Source organism: Ursus maritimus, unplaced genomic scaffold (assembly GCF_017311325.1).
Source record: "Ursus maritimus isolate PB19 unplaced genomic scaffold, ASM1731132v1 scaffold_13, whole genome shotgun sequence".
Lineage (NCBI taxonomy): Eukaryota > Metazoa > Chordata > Mammalia > Carnivora > Ursidae > Ursus > Ursus maritimus.
This window is the reverse complement of record NW_024423675.1, coordinates 24187168-24214181: the sequence shown is the minus strand read 5'-3', so window position 1 is coordinate 24214181 and position 27014 is coordinate 24187168. Positions and strand designations below refer to the sequence as shown.

At 36.3% G+C, this 27014-nt stretch overlaps 1 protein-coding gene and 1 long non-coding RNA gene across 2 annotated transcripts in view; one reads left to right on the top strand and one right to left on the bottom strand.

Annotated features, from left to right (window-relative positions):
- The window catches only part of LOC103676973, a 50873-nt gene extending 50312 nt beyond the window's left edge, over positions 1 to 561 (bottom strand). The window contains exon 1 of the long non-coding RNA XR_005834338.1: positions 200 to 561. This is a non-coding gene — a long non-coding RNA (uncharacterized LOC103676973). The remainder of the gene's footprint in view (positions 1 to 199) is intronic.
- Positions 562 to 758: 197 nt separating this feature from the next.
- On the top strand, positions 759 to 26697 carry HDAC2 (histone deacetylase 2). The gene is made up of 14 exons (XM_040627659.1): positions 759 to 963; positions 10145 to 10257; positions 11335 to 11452; positions 13519 to 13593; positions 14202 to 14340; positions 16378 to 16519; positions 19460 to 19552; positions 19633 to 19741; positions 20220 to 20360; positions 20583 to 20691; positions 21533 to 21663; positions 22803 to 22958; positions 25611 to 25668; positions 26323 to 26697. The coding sequence occupies exons 1-14, from the start codon at positions 912 to 914 to the stop codon at positions 26351 to 26353; spliced, it is 1467 nt and encodes a 488-aa protein (XP_040483593.1). The 5' UTR covers positions 759 to 911; the 3' UTR covers positions 26354 to 26697.
- The last annotated feature ends 317 nt before the right edge of the window (positions 26698 to 27014 follow it).

Below are 27014 nucleotides of genomic sequence, written 5' to 3'. Positions count from 1 at the left end.
GCAAATGCTTAGAACTGTGCTTTACGCCCCAATGCAAATGCGTTCTATAAATACTCATTCAAACCCAGGCAGTACACCCTACAATTTATTGTCTGTAATAGATCCCCTTAACAGGTCAGAACCTCGGAGCAATTATTAGCAAAAAAAAAGAAAGAACAAATGAACAAACGAGAAACCTTAAGCGACCCGGCCCACGGACCTTGGGCTGCAGCCTGGAGAGTTCGAGGAGGCCGGAAGGGGTGCAAGAGTGGTCTCTCCCCGCCCGGTTCGCGGCACGTGGTCCGCTCAGGCGGGAGCTTCGCGACAGTGGGGGAGGGGAGCGGCGTGGGACGACGCTGAGGGGGTCTAGGCGGCCAAGGCTACGGTTGGGAAGACGCGACTGCGCAGGCTCCGGATAGGCGCAACCACCGCGCGAAGATCTAAAGGGGGGAGCGTTCACCCGGTTCCGCACTCCTTTTATCTACTTGCGGAGCGATAGCCTGACTTTTTCATTTCGTTTCACGACTGCATTTGGCGTCACCTCTGCAAGTTGTTCATCAACAGAAGGCCTCTTACCTCAAGACTGAAGAGACCTCTCTTTCTAGTCGGACCCCTTTCTCCCCCGTGAAGGCCACAGTGGACACGTCCCACCTCCCCTAGGCCTCCGGAGGTGGTTTGGCTGCCCCCTCCCCCTCCCCAGTGTCGCGAGTTGGCGCCGCTGCCACCCCCCGCTCAGCGCTCTCGGCGCCTCGGCCGGGCGGTACCGAGTCCTCCCGGCGTCCCCTCCTCTCCTCCCTCCGGCCAGCCATTCCCTGCGGAACTGCCACCCCCACCTTCGCCCCAGCCCTTTTCTCTCCCCGCCGAGCCGCGGCGGCAGCAGCAGCAGCAGGAGGAGGAGCCGGAGCCCGGAGGCGGCGGTGGCCGGGGAGCCCATGGCGTACAGTCAGGGAGGCGGCAAGAAGAAAGTCTGCTACTACTACGATGGTGAGAGGCCCGGCCGGCAGGAGGGTGGGTGGGCAGGGCTAAGGCGCCAGGCCCGGAGCCGCGCCGAGTTCCGCGGCCGCCGACGCGAGTGGGCGCCGGTGCTGAGGGGTGGGAAGGAGGAGGGACCGACGTTTGGCCGCATCTTAACCCATTCCCGACCCGACGCCGTCAGGTGGAGCCCCTCCGCGGCGAGGGGCCCCCGCGGGCTCTGCAGCTGGAGCCAGGTGGACGCCCCCTTTTCCCTCCTGCCGCTCTCTCTCCGGCAATACTGTCCGCCGCCCCAAAGGCGGCCCGCCTGTGGGACGGTGCCGGCCTACCCCGTCTTCGTGGAGGTGGCCAAGGGGATGGCCTGCCTTCTCTCTTCTCCTGCTCGCCACTTGGCGGGGGTGGAGGTGTGGGGGTGCCCTGCTTCGGCCCCGACCCCTCCCCCCGGGTCAAAATAGCTACCCCGGTGGGGACTTCACACAAAGCCCCGCGGCCGCGAGAGCCCCGCCCCCAGCCCCCGTATCCCCCCACCCCCGTCACCGCTCGCTCCCGCCCCGCCCCGCCCTTCCTCTCCGTCTGGGGCTGGTCCGCTGCGTCTGCTCCTTTCTCCGCCTCCAGCTTCAGCCCGGACCCCTCCACTGGGTCGGGGCTGGCGAGTAGTAACCGAGGGTGGGGGCCCACGTCCGCCTTGGGACACACTGACTCTGCCGTTTCGCTTAGGCTCCATCCCTCTCCTTTGTTCACCGGGTTCTTTGAGCGCCACTTTCTCAGGATCCAAATGAAAGGCTTCACTTCCTCGATAAAAATTGGGGTTTTCGAGTTTGAGGTAGTTAGCCTTCGCGGGAAATGTGACGGTGTTAGGGAAACGTGGAGCTGTTACTGCTTGTGTTGTAGATCAGACTCGATGGGTTCTGGCTTGTCTCTGTGAGAGGCGGTTACCACCCACTTCTTTGTTGCTCTTTGTTCGATCAGGAAATACACCCTGCTTTGGAGGTTTAGGAGAGCATTGGCATCTTGCTTGTGAAAGCTGTTTCTAGGTGTTGGGAGTTTTGGTGTAGGAAAACTTTGAGGAGTAATGCAGGTGTACTAATCAGGTAAGTTTGAGCTTGCGGTGCAGTAAATTATGATGAGAATCAGATAATTTAATGTTAGGGGTTCTCTGATTTGAAATTTGAGCAGTAACATTAAATTTCTTGAATTGTGTTTCCTGTGGAAATGGAGTAGTAACCTCTTCTGCAGATTTCACAAAGACATTAATTTGAAAATAGTTTTACTGGGTTACTCTACAGAGGAGGATTTCGAAAATTTTACCGAGAAGCTAGGCTCAATGACCTTTAAGTCCTACTTGATCTGTCTGAAGCAATACAAATCTTGGAAGTTGTTTTATACATATGGTGTATTAATGTGTATATTACAAAATCTTAGGTGGAAAGATCTTAGAGGTCTAGGTCAGAATAAATCTGATTTTAATTTGAAAATGGCCATACCATATTACTTCAGTTAGCAAAGATGAATCTTTTAATGCCTGATTATATAAAATGTCCACCTGTGTCATTTGTGGAAAAACTTAACATCATACAGAAGAAATCTGAATTGTTTGATATTTGATGGCTAGTATTAAATAGAGCTGTATTTTAAAAACATTTTTTGAGAGCACTACCTATATGTGTAATACAAATAGAAATTATGCCTCCTGGAGGAGTAAAGATAGTACATTTTAATTTAATATGAATTTATATTTGTTAATATCATTCTTTAAGTTTTCATGCATATTTTGAGACAGTGGTAAAACCCAAGCCCTGCATTCCCTGATCAAATTGGAAAGTAAATAACCCTGTGTGAGAGCTAATTTTTACAATGATACTGTTCTTAAGGTTTAGAGATTTATTCTTGTCAGGGGTTGGGGTAAAAGAAAGGTTTAAGTTGGGGAAACTGAGGCTAAGGCTTTTATTTAGCAGCTGTTAGTTGCTATTGACAGTGATAGACTCTGATGAAGTAAGCAGCTTGTAACTTGTCACCAGACTTGAATTGTAGAATGGGAGGTACACTTAAGTAACAGTTTTATGAACAGCTGTTTGTTTCTGGGCCCCTTTATGATGAGTGTTTGCTGAGGGAATGGGATGCCCAGGGCAGGATGTGGACTTGGTAGGTAGAGTTTGAAATATTCAAGTCCCATGATTGTTGCTTAATACTTTACTATAGACCATTCAACTGCTTTACTGATGGCCAAAACCAGTGTATAACTGAATATTTGGAAATCTCTCATTAGGTTATATGCCTTTTGTCTAAGGCTTATGCCTCATTTTTAGAATGGAATTTTTAGTTGCTTGCATTTGGAATATTCTTTGGGTTTGGGGGGGCTAATAAAATTGTTTTGTAGAAATTATTAAATGGGTTGGGGATAGTTATGCTAATTATTAGTATGTGATAGTATATTTACTAAACTTTGAACAATTCCAAAAGCTTATATTTTCATTACTTAAAAAATCCTATTTTGTCAGCTTAAAAAGGTAGTGGTATTTTTTTTCTTTTGGGGGAAGGAAAGAAGATGCAAGTAAAGTAGCTTCTGCACCACAGAATTGGGAGATTTGAAGGTATAGAATGTGGATTGGATTGGAACTAAAAATCTGCTAGCCTAAATTATCTTGTTTTAACTTGGTAAAGAAAGTAGAAGAAAGAAAGAGTACAGGAATGAAGTAGTAGATCCTATAACCATAGGAATCCTGCCTGTAGGCTCAGTGGGACCATTAGGCACACTCTTGACCACACAGACTATCTAGCAAATGAAAGGAACTTCTAAAGGCATGTATTTTTTTTTTTTTGTATGCTTTAGTGTTCAGTACTATACCCTTTAGATGACTGGAATGCTGGTTCCATCTGAACCTTCAGGCATTAATGGATGAGTTATCCTTAAATCTTTGAGGAAAGTAAAAGAAGTTCACTTTTCTTACTGTAGATATTGACCCATACCTCCAAAGTTTTCAAAAACTTAATTCTAAATCTTGGTCATCTTGTATGTATTGCACGATTATCGTTGCTCTGTAAAATGATATACCTAGTGGCAGAGATGCCTTCTGACTTTAAAATGATGTGAATTCTGTACTTAAATGTAATTAGCAAACCAATTGTGTTAGTCCCAAATTATAATACTCACAAATTATGATACTGTATCTAGGGGGCGCCTGGGTAGAGCAGTCAGTTAAGTGTCAGACTTGATTTCAGCTCAGGTCATGATCTCAGGGTCTTGAGATGGAGCCCTGCATTGGGCTCCGTGCTTAGCACGGCGTCTGCTGGAGATTCTCTCTCCCTCTGCCCTTTCCCTTGCTCTCTTGCACATGTAAATAAATAAATAAAACCTTCATTAAAAAAAATAATTTATAATACTTTACCTAGAAATGTTAAGTGTACTTTGTTTTGAATTAAGCTTTAGGCCAATCACATTTAGTGCCTGTTTTATGATGTACATGATATAATATGGCTGAATAAAAGCATAATTTACATAATTGTATAGATACTGCTCTGTGCTCTATTTTTTCCTCTTCTGATAGGGTGCATCATAGTGTTTGGAGACAAGTGGTTCAGCAAAAAGCACTCAACACTGTACAAAGATAGAATATAAAATTTACCAAGATCATGCCTCCCAGTATACTTGTAGTTTACTCTAGGAGATTATAAGAATTTATTTGGCAGCCAACTAATTGACAGATTTTCTTAGACCTTTATTTGTAACAACCATGCCAACGTCTTTTGGTAGATAGCCTTTAATAAAATTGCATGGATTCTTAGCTGTAGTATAAATATTATCCATAAAATAGGTAATCTTTTCTTCCAAAACAGGTAATCAGCAAATCAGAGTGCTGAGTGAATTACAGCAGCAGTTCATAAATACCAGTAGTCTTTTTTTTTTTTAAGATTTTATTTATTTATTTGAGAGAGAGAGAGAGCACACGAGCAAGTGGGGCGGAAGGAGCAGAGGGAGAGGGACAAGCAGACTCCACACTGACCACAGAGCCTGATATGGTGCTTGATCCCGTGACCCTGAGATCAGCATGACCTAAGCCAAAATCCAGAGTTGACCCTTAACCGACTGAGTTACCCACGTGCCACCATAAATACCAGTAGTCTTAATTGCACATCATTATTTAAACATAGTAGGGTGTAATGCCCAAATAAAACAGCTATTCTTATGCTTGGGTCCTTTTCCCCAGCTATTCTTTACTTCGTTTCCTTCAGATTTCACCTAATCGGACTCTTCCTATTACCTTAATTCTCATTGCTGCTTTTCTCCTTGTAAGTCACTTGTACTGTTATCCTATTTCTAGCACCTAAATTTTGTCCTCCTCACTAGACTATAAACTTCATGAGGACAGAGTCTGTTTTGCTTATGTCTATATTCTCTACCATGTAAATAAAAATGAAAGTTTTTTTAAATTATTGGTGAATAAATGATTAGTACCCTATTTTTATGGGTAGAGCACTTTCATATAACATTCTCTCTGCTACTTAAAACCACTCTGAGTTACAGACAGGATCAGTGGCATTTTGTCTATTTTACGGATGAAAATAGATTGGTATCCCTGTTTGACTCAGTCCACTCCTTATCCTTTACCACACTGACTGATTTTAATGTCCAAGAAGAGGTCAATACTTCGCACTTGAAGATGTTTCTTCTTTCTTTTGGTGACACGAGTGGAACTCTTTGCACTGATACAAAAGAAAACAAAACAAGTATTAAGTAATTATTTCTTTTTCCCAACAAAAACTTGTAAATGCTTCAGTTGACAAATACTTAAGGAAACAGTTGTACTGGTAATCTCTTAGGGAATGATAATAGCATTGAAACATAGATGAGATCAGATTTAGAAGTTAAAGTATAAAGGGGTGCCTGGGTGGCTCAGGTGGTTAAGTGTCTGCCTTCAGGTTTCTGCCTTGCAGCTCAGGTCATGAACTCAGGGTCCTGGGGTCAAGCCCCACATCGGGCTCCCTTCTCAGCTGAGAGCCTGCTTCTCTCTCTCCCCACCCGAGCTTGTGCTTTCTCTTGCTATCTCTCAAGTAAAATCTTTAAAAAAATAAAATAAAATAAAAGTTAAAGTATAAGGATGTTTGTACTGGTTAATAAGTTTTATTCCTCTCTAATAAAACAGTTGGTTTATACTTGTTCATGAAATCAGCTTTGGGTTTAGAAGTATCAAATGGGCTTAAAGTCCCTACTGTGTGCCAAGTGAACAAAAGATTATTTAAGTCCTAAGAATGAAATAAACTGTATGCTAGATAGTAAGAGTGGGGACCTTAGTAGGGTACTCAAGGAAGGCCTGAAGGAAAAGAATGGGCCAGCCTTAAAAGAATTTCCTGTAAGATATTGCAGACTGCAAAGGCCACATAGTTAGGATTTGGCACACTGAACAAAAAGGAAGACATGGAGGAACAGTGGGATGCCAGGCTAGGTAGTGAAGGGCCAGACCACAAAAACTTTGTAGTAAGAGTTTTGAACTTGGTTCAGGGAGTAGAAAACCACTGAAGGATTTTTAAATGTAACTCAGGTGGAGAAAGGATGGTGAAGAGTATCGAAGACTGAAAGCAAGAATTGAATGCTTGTTGGTCCACATAAAATATAATGGTTGTGGCTGACAGAAATGGACCCATTTAACAGAGGTTTTGGGAGTACAACAAATAGAACTTGTTGATGGATTAGAAATGGAGCTGGAGCTGGTTGATGGTGGTACAGAATAGAGGATTGACGACTCCTCTAAGTTTCTAGATTGAACAGTTAGAGGACTTATTGCTTAGAGAGGAGGATTTTTAGGGCATCACTCTTGTTCGCTGACTTATCCAAGCACCTAGAATAGTGAATGGCGCACGGTAGTCTCTTGATTTGTTATATGAATGAATGAACATGAGAAACTCCTGATATTTCAAGATTGGTGCAGAGTGGCTATGGGGTAGTCCAGGACAGTGGTATTACGGAAGCCAGTGGCCAGAGTGTTTAAGCTAGTGGTGGACTTAAGTAAGTAGTGTGTGGAAGGTGAAAATAATACTATAGTTTTTCTTCCTTTGGTTGTTTTGTTTATTTTCTGGATAATTTTTGTAGCCTGCGTTTCTTTAGGGGTAAAGGTACGTTTTGCAATCTTAAAATTCAAAATTATCTGAAAATGGGAAGAAAAATCTGTAACTCCTTTGGAATCAAAGCTTAATCTGAATTAATACTTAGAATCTTTATTCTGCTTACTGTGAATATTCACACATTTTTGCTGCAAAAATATTGTTTGATTATAGAATGCTGTGCAGATCCCAGGGTATCACGTAATATACAGCAGATGTAACATTACTGCATTTATAAAACCTGAAAAAAAATCTAAAATACATCTAGTCCCAAGTACTTTGGATAAGAGAATGTAGATCTTAGTAGCCATTTCATTCTAATAGCTTCTTCGGAAGAGTGAGCAATTTCTAAAATTTTGCAGATAACTAATTCTTAATGGTAATTTCTTCACATTGATAATTAAAGTTTGTTGTATTCAAGAAACCACCTTGTGTTAATTTTTCTGGATGTTTGCTTCTTTGGTAATGCATTTTTGTGTATTTTGATAAAAATCAAGATACCATTTAAAATGCCCAAATTATGTTACTAACCATTTAAATCATGAATGGAATTTGTAGGTGCTTAAACTAAGAAAAGACATTTTATGTTTAATAAAAAAAAATGGTTGGCTACAAAACAACCTTGTAGAGAATTTTGAGATATGGGATTAAGCCAGAAAGTGTTGGGAGATGTTTCTTTTATAACCCCCTTAGGTTTTGAAGGAATTCTTGATAAACGAAATAGCACTTATCTTTGGCTTAGCTCCCCTTGTGGACATGTGTCATTTAGGAAGTGCCCATATTTTTGATGGGCCTGGGGCCCCTAATTGTAGCAGAGAAACTTGTTGAAAGCTATGTATATACTCAAACAAAATTTGAGGACTCAATTGGTTTAAAAAAAAAAGTTGTTACTTTCATGAATTGGATAGTTTCTTATATTCATTTTCTCTAAATTAACAAAGATCCTAAGCCTTTATTAAAATATTTGTATTACATACTACATCCTTTTCTTGCCAGGCTTTCCTCTACCATTTCTTTCTAGTGACTGAAAATGCCATTGCTTTCTTAGAAGCTACTGCTTAAGATTGTTTGCATTGCTCTGCGTGTGTTTGAATCTAGCTCCTCTGGCTTGCTAGTTAGGTTACTTTGGCAATGTTACCTGACTCAGCTGCATCTCACCTTTCTTCAGTATAGGAACAATAGTAATAATACCTACATCATAGGGTTAATTGAGAAGATTAACAGATAATACATGTGAAGTGCTTAGAATAGTACCTCCTAGTGAACACTCAATAAATGTTAATTGCTGCTATCATCATTTTTTGTTTTAAACAGGCTTGCTGAGAAATTGCAACTGTAGTCTCCTTTCTGTAGGTTTATTGACATCTTTCCTGTTATGTTATTTGTGGCTTTCCACTGGATTCTCAGTATGTCTGTAAACTAGAATATTTGATCTTAAAATGTGATAGATGTTAAAAACATTTCATGTTAGTAAATCTTACACAGACATTTGGAAGTTCTGTGAAGACTAGTTTTATTCCAACTCCCGTGATTTCTTCTGGTGGTGGTGATAACTTAGGAATACCTCCCTTGCATTAACTTGGGTACCTGATGCCTTGTAATTCTAGTGGGCTTTCCATACCTTAAGAATTTTAGACCAGGCTGCTTTCAAGGAACTATGTGTAGTGCCAACCATGTAGAGACGAGCTTTACAGCCCATCCTTATAAAGGTAGTTTATTTCACGCATAGTCTCTGAATTGTGATAAATGCAGAGGAATGTTGCACATCCCCTTAGCCCTGCTTGCTACTTGTCTGTATTGTCTTATCCTTGTTGGCTCTTGTTTTAAGGAAGGTGACTTTCCCTTAAACTGTGTATATATTAATTGTTTTCAAAAGAGAGTTTGTGTTGGAAATGAAGAATTAAGTAAAGTAACGGTATACCAACAAAATCAAGCAGTAGTGGTATTTAGAAATAGGTAGGTTATAAAATAGGCCTGTTGGGAAGTAGGAATGTTCATCCCAGACTATTATCAAATATATGGAAGAGAGAGAAACACAGGTTTTTGAGTTCTCAGTTTTTATTAAACAAAAAAAAGTGTGTATTTAGGCAGGATTTGAAAGAATTTTTTTTGATCCTGAAGGTGGGGAGATGGCATTCTTTATCCCTTGCTTTTATATAAACGTGTTGGAATGATTAACTTCAAGCCATTAAAATCAGCTTGACTGTCCTAATAAAAATTTGGAATTATTTATTTAAAGACTAGAATTAATACTAAAAGTAATTTCTAATTTTATACAGGCTGTTGAAAAAAGTACTTGTTACATTTAAAAAATAGTATATTTTTAGGGGTTTCCTTAGTATTACTTTATTATAAAAACACTGGGTCGTCACCTAAAAGTATTGATTTCATTGAAATTCGATAGGTGAGGATTTGGTTTAAGACATTGGTAATATAAGATGTCATAGAGAGATAGGCTGGCAGTTACAACTTTTAATCATGAAGAATGAGACAGAATATCCTTACTATCTTAAAAAAATGTCCTGAGTATGTCTTACCAGAGCAAAACTTTATTTAGGGTCTAAGTTTCATTTACCAAAAATTTTCTCTTATAAAGACTGTGATGGATGTGTAGAACGTCTTAATCCCCATAATTCCAATTTAAAGAATTTCTGGGAAGCCAGTAAATATTCAAGAAGCAATATTTGCTGTAAAATTTTTAAATAAATAACTGAAACTCAGAATTTAGGCATCTGAATTTGCCCATAAACACAAAAAATAATGATCAATTTAAGTGAGTAAAACTACTTTTTTAAGTGTGTAGTATAGAGTATTTTATTAGGGCTAATCCAAAATTTTGGTCAACTGGAAATCAGAAAAGCTTGCTTGCTTTAACCTATAAATAAGCGTCATATGTATTAACGGAGTTATCACATATAAATGTGTACACAGTATCTTGGTTTTACAGTTTGAAAGTTGAAAAATCGAAAATCATTATTTAAGGTTTTAAATCTTGTTTAGGTGGTAAGTGCCTTCTAATGATGAACATACATAAATTTAGATCATTTGTGAAGATTTTCTTGTTTGTATTGTTCAGTTTGTCTTTTTTCTATTTTAGGTGATATTGGAAATTACTATTATGGACAGGGTCATCCCATGAAACCTCATAGAATCCGCATGACCCATAACTTGCTGCTAAATTATGGCTTATATAGAAAAATGGAAATATATGTGAGTATACCTTTGATGAATATTCATTGGTGATAATTTTTTTTAATCTGCTTTGAAACTTTGTTTATTGTTCCCTTTGAAGTGCATTTAGCAGATGAAAAGGTCTGGAATAAAACAGAAAATCCTCTTTTTGTTTTATTCTTCAGAGAAAACTGAGAGTGTGGGAACTATGACTTCTCTTGTCCCTCTTCCTCAACCATTTTCTAAAAGTTTCTCGTACCCCACCTTTTCACATTCTGGAGAACAACTCGGTTTAGCCTACAAAATATTTTTGTTACAGTAGTGGTTGACCTGGCTGTGCTGCTGAAGAGTTGACCTGGGACTATTACAAAAGAACTACGTAGAAAATTCTACAAATATTTATTGGCATACGGAACAATGCGTTAGTGGGCATGCACAGTTACAGCTAACATTTAGGATACAACCACCTTAAATGTTTTTGCACTGATGGAGGTATATATAAACAAATGCAAGACACAACAATTCTTGCCTATTTGGGGAGAAAAGAAAGACTTGAAGCAGTTAGCAATATTGGGTGTCTATGAGTTACTTTCTTTCAGATACAAACATTTACAGAAGAGGAATTGGATAGATTTCCTGGAAGCCTTCTGGGAGAAGTGTGTCATAAATGAAATTGAACTCTTGGGAACAAGGATAATTAGGATAGGCAAAGGAAAGGAAGAGAGATCGTGAACAAAGACTTATAATTGAGAATAAGTCTCATTCTCACTGGATATAGAACGGAATGTTTATGATGGAAAATGAGAGAAAGTAGTTTCTGAACACAGATTCAACTTTGTAAGTGTTGACCCCATTTCCACTAAAATAAAAGAAGTGATTAATATATAGTTGGGGTCAGACCTGTCTAATGCTTTTAAAGGAGTAGGAATTAGCTTTGGAATTGATTACTGTTTTCTAAAACACACAGGTATAAATTTGGATTAGCTTTGGAATTTTTGTTCTGGCAGACCTAGTTCTTTTGAGAGGACTATTAGGGGAAATGGTATACTTTGTGTTTGATAACTCTGATATAACCAGTTGTAGTTCCACAATTCTGACATTTGTTTTTCTTCACAGAGGCCCCATAAAGCCACTGCTGAAGAAATGACAAAATACCACAGTGATGAGTACATCAAATTTCTACGTTCAATAAGACCAGATAACATGTCTGAGTATAGTAAGCAGATGCAGAGATGTACGTTTCTATGTTAAAAGTATATATTAATATTGATAAGTATAAATGAGTATTTTTAGAAGCTTATAGAGTTATCCAAATCTAGGTATTCTGCCTGATATAAAATACTTTTTAAAATTAATTATTGGTTTGAAAAGTCAGTGTAAAAGTACTAAATCTACTTTATTTATTCTTGTTTTTGTTTTTTTAAAGATTTTATTATTTGACAGAGAAGAGAGAGAGAGACAAGCAGGAGGAGCAGCAGGCAGAGGGAGAAGGAGAAGCAGACTCCCCGCTGAGCAGAAAGCCTGATGCAGGGCTTGATCCCAGGACTCTGAGAGCGTGACGTGAGCTGAAGGCAGACGCTTAACCAACTGAGCCACCCAGGTGCCCCCAAGAGCTATTTTAAATTAAAAAAACAAAAACGGGCGCCTGAGTGGCTCAGTTGGTTAAGCGTCTGACTCTTGATTTGAGCTCAGGTCACGGTCTCAGGGTCTTGAGGTTGAGCCTTGCATCAGGCTCCGCACTCAGCACAGAGTCAACTTGAGATTTTTTCTCTCCCTCTTCCTTTCTCTCTCAAATGAATAAATAAAATCTTTAAAAAAAAATCTACCCAAAGCCTATTGGTCTGCCAGACTGCCAAAGAGCTGTCTTTGTTTTGGTCCCTTGTTAACTTTGGGATAATGGATATTGGTGGGGAGACCTTATTCCCCTGCTTTTTTAAAAAAAAAACATATATATATATATACTTTGATTGGACTTAGCCTGATATATATATATATATATATATATATATTTCTTCTATTTGTGTGCTTTAGTTAATGTGACTGTAATATATAATCTGTTCCTCCCCTTTGTTAGTGAAGCTTTTGATTTTCTTCTATATAGTATTCTGTTTATAAGATAAAAAGTGTTTTATTATTAGTAGTTGGTTGGCTTGAAAGTGAAATGCAAAATGTCATCCTAAAATGATTGGAACAGCGTTTTTTTAAAGCTTGATACTGAAGTTCATTCTCATCACTATTTCTGTTCTGTAGACTCTGTAGTCTTTAGTGATTTTTTTAAAAAAAGAACAATTTCAATAGTATTAAGTGTAGTTGCTAGACATCTTATACATTTGTAGAACTTTGTATACATTTGTACTATAGATTATTTCATTTACTCAATAAAATGCTGTAATGTAAATAGAACATTATTTATCCTTGTTTTTTTTTGATGGAGATTCAGGCTTAGATTAAAAGTTACGGATAGATAGGGCAAATGAATTAATGGGATTGATTTAATATATAATACTGAATTAAGATTTTGATTATATCTGAGCAGCAAGAAACTAAAATTCATTATAGTGATAATAAATTATGGGTATACAAAGCTTGTAAAATAATTACCCTTATTTTTTAAGAGGTTATAATTTGGGGGGTGGGAAGAGGCTGAGAATGGGTCATGTACATAATGTATCCCTTTATCCTGTCAGTACTAAGGAACTAAGTATATTGCGATGTGTCATGTATCTGTATGTCGTTTCCTTGTGCTTTATATACCCCTTCCTTCTATGTCTTGGCTGTTACGAACCTAATTAATTCTTACCATCCTTTAAGATTGGGTAGGGAACCAGCTGCTTTATCTTTTTAGTACTCACTAAAATACATTTCAAAGTTAATGGATATTCTGTGCATTTAGGGAGTTTTAGAGAAAATAAATCATAAAGGAATTAAAGTTGCTTAAATTTTTTAGAATCCTGATTAATTCATTGTATATTTAAGGAGAAATGCCTAAAATTTAAGTGCATGTTTTAATTAAATAAATGCCTTTTATATTTTGATGGCTATTAATTTTTTTAGTAACAGAGCAGAGGTGTTCTACAGATAATCCTGGTAAGATTTGGTGGTGGTGTTTCATGCATAGCACTTTAATTAGCTTGGATAAAATGATAAATTGTATTTTTAAATAGCAGAGTTTAGATTTCTTCTATGATGTGTGTTTTGTGATTGCATCAAATAAAAAAGTATTTGTAAGGAACAAATTTTGGAAGAAAATCTTTTCATTAATTCATAGAATGGATACTAACTGAAATCCATCTTTCACAGTTAATGTTGGAGAAGATTGTCCAGTGTTTGATGGACTCTTTGAGTTTTGTCAGCTCTCAACTGGTGGCTCGGTTGGTAAGTGTCCTGATTCAGATCTTAAAATTGATTTAAATATGTATGTAACTTTTAGGTTATTTGTTTAAAGCAAAAGTTTTTAGTGGTAGTGGATTTTGATAACAAAAGTAGTCTGTATGTTTATAGTAGTACAGTTGTCTTTAAAAATCCACATGTTTGAGGCACCTGACTGCCTCAGTTGATGGAGTATATGACTTGATCTGGGAGTTGTAAGGTCAAGCCCCACATTGGGCGTAGAGCTTACTTTAAAAAAATAATAAATAAAAGTAGTTACCTTTTTTCTTTAAAAATAAATAAATAAACCCCATGCTTTATGATCATAATGACTTGAACTTTTTCTTACTTCTGTTGTATTTTCACTTAAGAGATTTCTCTCCTCTATCTCTCTTCTAGCTGCCACTTTCCATAAATACTCTTATTTAATCAGATCACATCTGTAGGATAATACCTAAGGAGAAACTGTTGTTAGTGTTCCAATGATCCTTATCTTTTTGTAATTTTAAACTTTTTTTTATACATGGCATACTCTTTCCTATAGGGCTTTTGTCTAGTTACATTAATTTTTTTATTTTAAACACTTTCGAAGTCTACCCTGTCTTGTCTTTTAGCTGGGGCTGTGAAGTTAAACCGACAACAAACTGATATGGCTGTTAACTGGGCTGGAGGATTACATCATGCTAAGAAATCAGAAGCATCAGGATTCTGTTACGTTAATGATATTGTACTTGCTATCCTTGAATTACTAAAGTAAGTTAATTTATGTTGCTGTTTTTCTTACATGAAAAAGTTTTAATTAAAATGATACAAGTCTATAACTTTTAAAAATATATCAAAGAAACAGCAGGTTAAAAATAGTTCATTGGTGAGTCTTGTATGGATTCATTACAAACCGTTATAGAAATACAGGACATTTTCCCATTTTTTGGATTAATAAGAATGAGATGCATATACATGCTTAAAACTCCCATTTAATACCCTTTAAAAAAAGCTAGAAGTAGTTAGGAGATTTAGATTTAAGTTACAGTTTCAATTAATGAAAGATGACACAACCCTGGAATTTTATGTGCTAATAACATTTTGTAAGTTTTAACTTCTGAAAGCAAAAATTTGAAATCTTGTGTTTAAGAAAATTTGTTCATTGAATGAGTCTAGCTAATTGCCTAGTTTCCACATGGAATGGGGCTTTGTTCTCTACTAATGGTTATAGTTATCTCTAAATTACTAAAGGAGTTAGTTTTAAAGTTATCCTTGACTGTAGTTTGAGTTAGATCTATAGAGACTTAAGAATTTGGAAATTTACAACATTTTTTTTTAACCATTATCATTTGTAACATGTCTTAGCAGATTCCACTTCAGATTGTAGTGAATTAGTTTTTTCTCAGTATCAGAAATGTTCTTGCCTGTAATTATTCCATGAATACTGTTTCAGTCATTTAAAAGTTGGTATTAACTCCTCAGATAAACAACTAAAATGTTTCAGTTAACTCACTGAGAGCCCAGGAAAACCACTTGAAATTATTTGCCTTGGTTTTTAATTCACTGTTGATTTTGGTTCTTGTGTCTTCATCTCTGAGCAGCAGTTCTTACCCACTTGCTTATAGCGTTAAACACGTTTTAATTTAATTTGTTCAGACATATTTCTTTAACTGGCATGATCAATCATGATTTAATTAATTGACTGTTGATAAGCCACTGATGAACCACTCAGAAATTTACTTGGTTAACCACTTTTTTATTATTTTTGTGAAGAAAGTCTACTAGGATGAGACATTCCGCTTTTTTTTTCCCCCTTCCGAAAGCTTTGCTGAATGGTGCTATCCTGTGTGTTGAGACTATTCTGATGAGTGCTTAGTTTGATAATGTCAGTTTATATGATTCTTCAACATAGTGGTGATATCATTGTGTAGCAAACACACAAAGCACTGCCATTTAATTTAATAACAAAATAATCCTCAGTTCACCATGCCATGAAAGTATGACATTTAAAGTTCATTTCCTTTTCTCTTGTTTTGACACGGGTATGTACTGGTAGGAAGACGTCACAGTACGGTGATACACACGGTTCTTAAAACAGTCCACGCTGTCACTGCATCACAGCATTTGTAGTGCTGCAGGCAGCACTGTGAAGTGAGGAGAGTACCACATGTGCTTTCTGTCACAGCTACTCTACTTTGCAGTTGAAAGCACAAAAGAAGCCATAGATAATCTGTAAACAAATAAGCATGGCCATGTTTCAGTAATACTGTATTTATGGACATTGAAATTTGCTTTTCCCTTGTCACATATGAAATATGCTTGTTTTCATTTTACTTTTCGGTGAATTAAAAGTGTAAAAACTATTCTTACCTCAAGGCTTTACAAAAAGACTCCGGTGGTCAGATTTGGGCTTTTAACCATAGATTGCTAACCACTATTTTATAATATTGAAAATTTACTAAAGAGATGTTTTAAAGTTATAATAGTGTAAGTACAGTATAATCTTCAGTTGTTAATATATAAAAACAGGTAGTATGTTTTTAAAACATGTAGAACTGGACACATTTTACAGGGAGAGTAAATATATTTTCTTACCAAGATTGGGGCTAAAGGGAGGAGGACTTAAAGATCTAAGGCTCAAACTTGTAACTTTAGATGTTTGAATGGTCTCTTAGGCTGGAAATAAAGTAAGAAAGGGGATTAAACATTCTGAAATGCAAGAGCTCAAAAATAGTTTTTCTGAACCCATGGTGGTTCTTCCCATCTTTTCAGACCTCTTAAAAACTTAACTGGTGGCTTTGTTTTCAGGTATCATCAGAGAGTCTTATATATTGATATTGATATCCATCATGGTGATGGTGTTGAAGAAGCTTTTTATACGACAGATCGTGTAATGACTGTATCATTCCATAAATATGGGGAATACTTTCCTGGAACAGGAGACTTGAGGGTAAGACTGAATTTCTGTCTGAATAAGTATTATGATATAAAAATTAGGAGAAATGAGGAAGCTAATAATCATGTATCTAAACTAATACTGTTCTTGAGTCATTCATTAGAAACTTGTCTGCACAATTGAGTCATTTTATATGCTATATAACATTTGTTAGAATTCACTTTTGTTGACTATAAGCAAAAATTTAATGAGAACTGAGAGGACTTTATTTTGCTCAGCCATTTTTCTTTGATTGAATAATTATTTTTGAACATCACTGACGCATGAAGAAGTTTTCTAGATGTTTATTTGCATCTTCAAAACCTACTTGACAATAGCCAATGTTGCTGTTGATTGTAAAATTGGTGGAAGAAAATAACCAAGTCTTTTTTAGGTTCTTGTACTCCCCTCCTTTTATGATGAGTCTTGATTTAATAGGCCTTATTTTAAAATCTTTTTCCTTAAGCTTCTGAAATTTGTAGTCTATACCATTTGGAGAAAGAATGCCGTAGCTTATCCTGCCTGCCTATTACATTAAGTGCATGTCTTTTATATTTCTCTTGTCTTCTTCCATTTAGTGCTTTTTTTATTTTATGAGTGTGTAAACCACTGGTCAGTTCTTGTTTGTACAAAGTTCCTCAAGTTTTTTGCTTCGCTAGTTTTTCTTGAACCAAACCATGTGCCTGTTGAAATTTATTCAAAAATTTAAATAGCCGTTTTTAATTCAGCCTGGATTATATGGGAAATTTCTCTTATCATGCCACTCAGTATTCTGAGTTATTTTATTAAGGTTATTTTTCATATCTGTGGTATGTAGTTAACCAAAAGTTTGAAGAGTGGCCTTATATTTCAAATATGAATTTTTTTTTATTTGGCCACAAGATGGTGCTCTTTCAGTGAGAGTTGTGATGGTGAAATCTTTCTTTACTTATAAATGGATAGAAGGTCAATTGTTTATTTGAGTTTAAATTATGTGGCTTTTAAAATTGCAAATGTATATTTTCAGTTCCATGCCTGTTTGCTCCTTCAGTGCCTTTTCCCCTTGGTCTTAACTTATATACTGATTCTTAGAATATGACTCTTAAACTAGCAGTATCAGCAGCTCCCAGGAACATACTGTTAGGCATCAGAAACTGATTCTGCACACTAAAGTTTGAGAACCACTACTCTAAACCAGTAGAATTCCTTTGTCGACAGCCATTGTACTCAGTGGAAATTCAGCAAAACTTTCCCAGTTTTAAGCTTAAAGTCTCTTTTCAATATAATCCTAACTAATCTCAGAAATGGTAAAATGTGGCCTCTGTGTTCATTTCTGACAGTATTCTTATGATTGTTTGAAGTTGTTAGAAAGTATTGGAGAATGGGTGTTTTTTAAAGATTTTAGAATGACTTTCAAATTCTCTTTTACTCACTAAAGATTTTACACTTACTATATGAAATGTCGTCTTAATATTTTCCCTTTGGTTATTATAAAAGTGTGCCCAACATTTGTAAGGAAATCAAAATCAGTCATTATACCTGGAGTTATATTTAGAATTTCATAAAACTTGTATGTATCTTTGATGTTAGTTTAATAAACATTCTCTTTTCTACCTGCCAATTCATTCTAAATTAGAAAAGAAAGCTGCTTTGAGCTTAGATGCTTGTTAAAACTGCTTACATTTATTAGATCAGGAGTCTAAGGTAGAGGAAAAGGGGGTATGATAAAGTAGCATTTGAGGAATAAGAAATGGAAGGGATAAAGTTTGGTGCAACAAGGGCGGCAGCTGAGGTGCCAACTTTTGGCTAGGGTGAGAAGTGCCGACCAACTTTCTGTATTCTGAAATCTTTGTGTCAAAGTATATTCTAGGAGTTTAGTTTTAGTGCAGGATTTTAGGGATTCACAATGCTTTAGTTTGTCCACATCTGAATGGTTTATAAATACAAACATATAAACATTTAGATTTAGATTTCTTCAAGAAAAATTGGTGGGGGAGATATGTAATTCCACTTTTTCTCTATTGGCAGTTGGGTCATGATAACTCTAATATTGAAGGATAAACTATGCTTTTTTAAAATGAATCAAGCTCAGATCATTATATGAGAGATAAAAGGAGTCTTCTACAAAAGCATTAGTAATCCTAAGGATTCATGTATACTGAGACCTAATTTAAAACACATAAGAATCAGTTACTGCCAATTATTTAGTGTTGCAGTTAAAGAACTGTTTTGTAGCAATTTTTGTGCCATACCATTTCTTCTAGGAATTATATGTGTGTGTACTCAGGTACATTTACACACATGCATCTGTGCATGCATAATATGTACAAACAGTATATGTTGTGTGTGTGTGTATATATATGTATTTTAAGTGTTTATATATTGCTGAACGCGGTTCTCCATTTCTCTTGCTTCTTTGGGAAGTATTAATGCCTAGAGTGGTATTTATTCAACAAGTAGAAACAAAATTTATTTCAAGCCCAATTAAAGAGCGGATTTTGGTGCTTTAGTCTGCAGTTGTCAAAACTTGAGGAAAGTAGGAGCTTTTCTTTCATCATAAATAAACTTATACCGGAATGTGAGCCACAAGAGGGATTCTGCATTATAGAGACAATTGTCCTGCACGATTCTTTGGCTTAGAGTATTTTCTGTAGTTTTACTCATAACGTTGTCTTACATATTCTGTTCATGATTAATTTCTTGGTCTAATGTAATATTGCCTTTAATTGTTAAATTTCTTTTCTCGCCAAATAACCATTACCAATTAATTGGAATCAGTTCTGTTCAGCTTAGTAAAACAACCCATTAATATTGCAATTTACACTTACTCTGTATTATTTCCTTTCTTAACCTAAAAGATGAATTCAGAATTGGATATTGTTACCTAGTTTTTCAGTCTTGTAAAAAAATACTTTAATAAACATGTCAAGCATTTTTACTCTCAGATATTCTCTAAGAGCTGTTTGTGTATTTCAGGATATTGGTGCAGGAAAAGGCAAATACTATGCTGTCAATTTTCCAATGAGAGATGGTATAGATGATGAATCCTATGGGCAGATATTTAAGCCTGTAAGTATTATTATTTTCAAAATCAAAATGGAATTTTAAAATAATTTTACAGATAGTAACATGTGTTATCTTGTACATAGATTATCTCAAAGGTGATGGAGATGTACCAGCCCAGTGCCGTGGTGCTCCAGTGTGGTGCGGACTCACTGTCTGGTGACAGGCTCGGGTGCTTCAATCTGACAGTCAAAGGTAAGCAGTTATAAAGGGTGATAGATAGTCCCAGGAACATGCTTTTTCTTTTTTCCTAGAACTTCCCATAAAAGTTATCATTATAATTTTTTGCCTACTGTATTAACACAGAGCCACATGTTTTGTATTTTTCATTGGTTTTTGTCAAATATATGTATGCATTTGGAATTGATATTTATAACTATAATTAATGCTGTTTCAGTAAATTAGGTTGTTTTTTATTTTGCTGATACATGCATACATGAATACAAAGGTTTTTGCAATCCCAACCAAGGCAGCCATTTTAGGTGCTTTTGGTTGCTCCTTTTGGTATTTATCTTCAAATAACATGCAACCTAACTGTTTCTTTCTCTTATTTTGTTTTTATTTTTATTTTTAATTTAGTTCAGTTTAGTTTGCATTTATTATCTTTTTAAAACTTATTTTAAAATACTTAAATTTGTTGTTACCCAAATCTTTTTTTTTTTTTTTGTCTCAGGTCATGCTAAATGTGTAGAAGTTGTGAAAACTTTCAATTTACCATTACTGATGCTTGGGGGAGGTGGATACACAATTCGTAATGTTGCTCGATGTTGGACATACGAGACTGCAGTTGCCCTCGATTGTGAGATTCCCAATGGTAAGTATTATTATGATATCTTTATTGGATGGAATTGTCAATATATACAAATGAACGGATGGATGGTTAGAGTAGATTCCAAACCATGTAAATAGGAGAGCGGTCACTTTATTTTAAAAGTTTTCTTGGGGAATATTTCGCAGCTTGAATCTGGATTTTGTGCATGGGTTTGTGTGAAAACCGAGCTTTTAATATGTCACTTTATTTCATTGTTTTTAATAGAATTGCCATATAATGATTACTTTGAGTATTTTGGTCCGGACTTCAAACTGCATATTAGTCCTTCAAACATGACAAACCAGAACACTCCAGAATATATGGAAAAGATAAAGTAAGAGATCATTGAATTGATGTGATAAACATTTCATCTTTATTTTTATATATCAGATATTTCCTTTGTCTTTTTCAGAAGCATTTGAAACCTTAAGATTTCTTTATTTTTTCTGAGATAATGAAAATGTATTTCATAGCTCAAAAATATTTCCATTTTCTATTAAAATGGATTTTTAAATTTCAAAGGGCACCGTAAATTGTATACTTGCCTTACATGAAAGTGAAATTTTCCTTTTTGAAACATTTTGGTAAAGCTTTATCTCTAAGAACAAAGTGTTTGTTTATTTATTTATTTATTTATTTTTAAAAAGATTTTATTTATTTATTTGACAGAGACAGCCAGCAAGAGAGGGAACACAGGCAGGGGGAGTGGGAGAGGAAGAAGCAGGCTCCCAGCAGAGAAGCGTGATGTGGGGCTCGATCCCAGGACTCTGGGATCACGCCCTGAGCTGAAGGCAGACGCTTAACTGCTGTGCCACCCAGGTGCCCCTCCAAGAACAAAGTGTTTAGAGAGCTATTGTAGTACAGAGACACAAGTTTGTGTCCTCTCTCTCTCTCTCTCTCTGTCACACACTAGTTTTGTGACATTTGGCAGGTTAATTTGCATTTAGGCTTATATTTTCTCATCATTGAAATGGGGAATGAAATAGTATGTATATTGTAAATTTTGAAGATTTAGATGGATTAATGATAGTCTGTGAAGTATCATGCTTTTATGTTATTAACTCATAGGTTAAGTCAGATAAAAGATGAAATTTTTGCTTAATGTTTCCTCTTACATTTAAGAGGAACTTGAAAAGAAATGAATTTTGTCTAATAAATTTGCGTGTGTAATTTAGACAGCGTTTATTTGAAAATTTACGCATGTTACCTCATGCACCTGGCGTCCAGATGCAAGCTATTCCAGAAGATGCTGTTCATGAAGACAGCGGAGATGAAGATGGAGAAGATCCAGATAAGAGAATTTCTAGTAAGATAATGCCTTGATGTGTATTCTACTACATTCTTCTGATTTGTTAAAAATTATCACAACTAATTAAAGGTTTTAGTGGTCCAAGAGTTTCACTATGGGTTACGTTTCATGAGAACACTATTATTATTGTCCTGTTTTCCCATTTTTAATCTTACATAGATTTTAACTTTTTTTTTTTAAGATTTTATTTATTTATTTGACAGAGCACAAGTGTGGGGGGGGAGGGAGAAGGAGAAGCAGGCTCCCCACACAGCAGGGAACCCAATGGCGGGGTTCAATCCCCGGACCCTGGGATCATGACCTGAGCCAAAGGCAGATAGTTAACTGACTGAGCCACCCAGGCGCCCTTAGATTTAACTTTCTTATGCCTTAAAGCCTGATTTGAGTATCATGTTTTTAGTTGATGTGACTCTATATACATGATCAAGGAGTGCCTAGGCGGCTCAGTCAGTTAAGCATCTGAGACTTGATTTTCGCTAAGGTCATGATTTCAGGGTCATGAGATCAAGCCCCGCACTGGGCCCCACACTGGTTGTAGAGCTGCTTGGCCCCCGCACATGCATTTATGCATGCACATTCTCAAAAAAAAGAAAAAAGGTAAATTTGGGAATGAATTGGAAAGTAATACCAATTATCCAAAGGAGAATGACAAAGGAGAATGAATTCAATAACATTAAGCACCCTCAGTTTGATTCTCTATCCTCTCATTCCACTTAGTATTGATTGCTAAAGTTGTAGCATAATAGTATCTGTTGTGGTGTAGTCCTTCTAACATACTTGGTATTAATGATATTTTTAATGTTGTCTATCTGCATCTCCTTTTAGCTCTGAAATAAATGGTCACTCTTTAGATAAAGACACCTTCTATTAATAAAACATAGTTTTTCCCTCTAAATTTTTTTTTTGAGATCCCCAAATGTTTTTTATGTTTCTTTGAATTACTCCTTCCTAGATCAAATCTAAATTTTCAGTATTGAACAAACGGTGCATTCAGCTCTAATCTTAAGATTATTAAGCATCAGTTACTCTGTACTTTTAGATGTGGAAATTTGTTGGTACTTTTGTACATGAGTGTGTTATAACAATTATAAAACCTGTGACTGCCTTTGTCAACTTCTATTAAAATCTTTAATCAGTTCGAGCCTCAGACAAACGGATAGCTTGTGATGAAGAATTCTCAGATTCTGAGGATGAAGGAGAAGGAGGACGTAGAAATGTGGCTGATCATAAGAAAGGAGCAAAGAAAGCTAGAATTGAAGAAGACAAGAAGGAAACGGAGGACAAAAAAGCAGGTCAGATTTATTTTTTGGCAAATGTATTTTAATTGTAAGTTTTTAAAATGAGCTTCATTGCAATTTTTTATGAAATCCTGAAGTCAGTTGCACAAGTATTAAAGGGGTGGTTATGTTAGGTAGATGACATTTTTCCCTGTGGTAAGTGGTGCTTACCTTTTAAACCCTTTATTTAAAACTGTTAATGTTACTAGTCACATTTGCTCTTATAATCTAGAAAACCTTCTTACCTTCTCTTGCTGATGGCGTAAAATAGCAAACATCACACTATGATACAGATTGGGTAAGAAGACCAAGTGGTTATAGATCCATTTGTAGTCTGAGCAGAGCTCAAATTCTGAGATAGTTTTTAACTACCTAAAGTCTATTTGATGGGAATAAGACACGAAAGAAGAGTTATCCTTAGACCAGTTTCACCATTGTGAGAAAGCTAATAGAGTAGACTTTGCTCAGAAATTGTTTGATGAAAATATAAAAACTCTGAGGAAAGATAAGGTATTTGGAAGCTGGGTTGGAGGAGCAAGGTATAATACTTTGATGCCATAACTTAAAAATGCTGCTAGCTTGTCTTTGGATAAAATGATGCTTCAGCCTATAAATTTACCACCAGAATCTAGTATCTTTTATCTGAGTTCCCAGAGTGCTTACACATACCTTGGTCATTTTATTTAATGTATCATGCCTCGTTGCAGGATTTTATGTACCTCCAAGCTAGATTGCGCTGCTCATGGCTAGGGAACACAGTATCTTAAATATATTCTTAACACTTGTGCGTTTCTTGATTAAATGGATACCTGATACCTGTATACAGGTAAGGGTGATGAACATGAGTTTTAGCTGGCTGTTAATTTTGACCCTGCAGCTTGTGGAAAACCCATAGACATACTTGGCCGGCATCCTTTTCCTTCTATCTGTCACATCGAAGTTTCATGAGTAAGCTAGCTATCATGTTCTTTCTTCTTTTTTACTAGAGAGGTTAGGATTCCCCAGCATATCTCACACTTCCAGTTGTTCTTTTACTCGTGATTCACTCCTCTGTAGGCTACCATTCTCTGCCATTTTCTAATTTTAACTCTCGAGTGTATCACAATGATGGCTCCAGTCTGCTCTTACGTACTGATTGACATCCAGAAATTCCACTTACATTTGAGGTAAGGAGGGTTTAGCTTTAGCTGTAGGGTTTTTCTAGTATTTTTCATTTCTTTCACCATCAGTACATATTCTTGTCATTTTTGAAGTTTCTTCTCATTTTAAAAATCTTTAGCTTATTTGTGCTTTTTTTGTCCCCCCAAATGGGAAAGCACCTTCACTAGGGTGCTACTTGTCTTTCATTGCTGTTCTAGCTAAAAATGAGAGTACCTTTTCATCTGACTTAATGACCTTGTAGTGGATTAATCTCTTAGTATTTAGCTTCTCTAAACTTTTACTGATAATGATAATGAAAAAAATATTATTTTGTGGTGGCTCCTCTTCTAAGACCTTCCAGTTTAAAATCCTTTGTCTTACACGTAAAGAAATGTTACCATAGAAAACCTTTTTTAAAAATCTGTAAATCAGAACCTAAAGTTGGGGCTATTTCTTTTTTCCTCCTCCCTTTCCCAATTCTATTTTGGCTCTTTGTATTACTGAGTTTACATATCCAAAATTAAGCCAGCAATCGAAAAAAAAGGTCATAGTGTCCTTATTGTCACACACATTTGTATTGTAAGTCAGACCAGTCCCCTGAAATGTCTATGTAGAATGCTTAATAACATTGTGTTTATAATCAAATATCTTTATTAATAGTCAGGTCATTGCTTCACAACTTCGGTTCATGTGCTTCTTTAAAGAAATACAGCACATTTGGGCTAATTCGTTTAGTAATCTTGAGTTTGTAGTGTTAAATGTTACTATTTTATTGATTTTTATTAGAATGATGAAGACTTATACAGTGAGGGTTAAAAGTAAGGGGTGTAAACAGTAGGATTTAGCCTCTGCTGCGCTCTGGACCTACCTTACCTAATTCTCCTCTCTTCTCACAATACTTCAGTCCCAGTGGCCTTTTAGTTCTTCCTTTTAACCTGTTAGTCTCTGTTTTGCCTGCGGCGCCTGGGTGACTCAGTCTTGGTTAAGCATCTGCCTTTGTCTTAGGTCGTGATTCCAGGATCCTAGGATTGAGTCCTGCTCTGCTGGGAGCCTCCGTCTCCCTCTGCCTCCTGTCCCCCGCCCTGTCTCTCATGAATAAATAAAATCTTTTTTAAAAATTCTGTCTTGCCTCAAAATCCTTGTAAGTTTTCCTTCTGTTCAGGATACTTCATCCCTTTTCCCACCCAAAAGCTGTTCATTCTTAGGATACCTCATATGTCACTTCTGTGTGGTAGTCTTTCCCAGCCTCCCTCAGTGCTGTGCTTGTGTCTGTAGGCTGAACTTCTCCACAGCACTGTCCAAGCTGTAATATTGTAGTACAAGGGAAACAAAACTTCAGAAGGGCAGGACCTATGTTGTTACATTGACCTCCTTGAACCTCTGTCATTTAGCAAAGTTTCTGTAGTTACCGAATTTGTGAATAGTAAGATTGTATATGACAGCTTTTTATATTTTAAGTAAAGTATATTTTAAAATGTATATATATTTTAAAATAGGCTTCAATCTCTTCCCAATTTTTGTTTTTAGACGTTAAGGAAGAAGATAAATCCAAGGACAGTAGTGGTGAAAAAACAGATACCAAAGGGTAAATTGTATTCCTTATCTAGTAATTTTTATATAGTATAAAAATAATAAATACATTTACTTTGGGTGTATATGTGTGTATTCTTTTGAGAAGTGCTAGACTGAACTTGCTTGAGAGCATCAGTAAGTTGTATGAGGTGCTCTAAGTTTTAGTCCATATTGGTGCAGAAAGTAATAGATGCCATCTTAACCATCAGTTTATGTGTTGGCTGTTCATCTGTTACTTGCCTTAAAAAATGATGAAGACTAGAAAAAATACTGTATAACTGAACATAAATCAGTTTGTACTCTTGTACGTAATGTATCTGAAACCATTTGCTATTAACTTTATGTGATCTTTTCCTGGTTCTCTTAATTTCTGTATGTGTGAATTTTTTGTGTTGAGAGATGGATAAATTTAAACACTGAGCTAGCATAACACAATTCATAATGCAGTTATGTTTAGCAAAATCATAATTGAGATTTTTATTGTCAGAAAGCGTATAAATACTTGACCACGTATAATTTTGTGCTAGCCTTTATAGGATAACTTGGAATAGATTGTAAAATCACTGGAAAGATTAAGGGAGTCAATACTCCAAAAACAAGGCATTATCATGTGTTTCTGGGCATGACCCTACAGGACCTTAATATTTTATGTTGCCTCTTTTAACAGAGCCAAATCAGAACAGCTCAGCAACCCTTGAATTTGAGTGTCTCACCAATTTCAGAAACCATAAAAGAGTGAGAAAATATTGGAAAGAAAAATTTTTTCCTTTTGAAGACTTCTGGCTTCATTTTATACTACTTTGGCATGGACTGTATTTATTTTCAAAATGGCCTTTTTTGTTTTTGTTTTTCTTGGCAAGTTTTATTGTGAGTTTTCTAATTATGAAGCAAAATTTCTTTTCTCCACCATGCTTTATGTGATAGTATTTAAAATTGATGTGAGTTATTATGTCAAAAACTGATCTATTAAAGAAGTAATTGGCCTTTCTGAGCTGATTTTTCCATCTTTTGTAATTATCTTTATTAAAAAATTGTACTTGGATTGTCTTTTGTCTGTTTATTGCAACATGAAATCCTTTTTCGGGAGCTAATAACGACTTTCTGTACAATTAGAATACAGTAGGAGTGAAAGATAACGGATTACAACTTCAAGGACATCCATTTACTGTTCAGGAAAGAGTATTTTACAGTACTTATTTCTTAATGCAATAGCAGTTCTACCATCTTATTTTTTATAGTTTGGCCAGTCACTACCAGTGAAAATTGGCATCTCATATAATAATTTATCTCTAAATTAATAATATAAGCTGTGCAATTGAAATACAGAAATTATATTTGAGCTGAACCAAAGAGTACCAA

What these genes read in the sequence shown, in the direction of transcription:
- HDAC2 (XM_040627659.1), top strand. Translation starts at nt 912, where the DNA reads ATGGCGTACAGTCAGGGAGGCGGCAAGAAGAAAGTCTGCTACTACTAC. An exon ending in ATGGGCAGATATTTAAGCCT is followed by an intron (nt 19,553 to 19,632) that starts GTAAGTATTATT and finishes TCTTGTACATAG; the next exon opens with ATTATCTCAAAGGTGATGGA. An exon ending in AACGGAGGACAAAAAAGCAG is followed by an intron (nt 22,959 to 25,610) that starts GTCAGATTTATT and finishes TTTTGTTTTTAG; the next exon opens with ACGTTAAGGAAGAAGATAAA.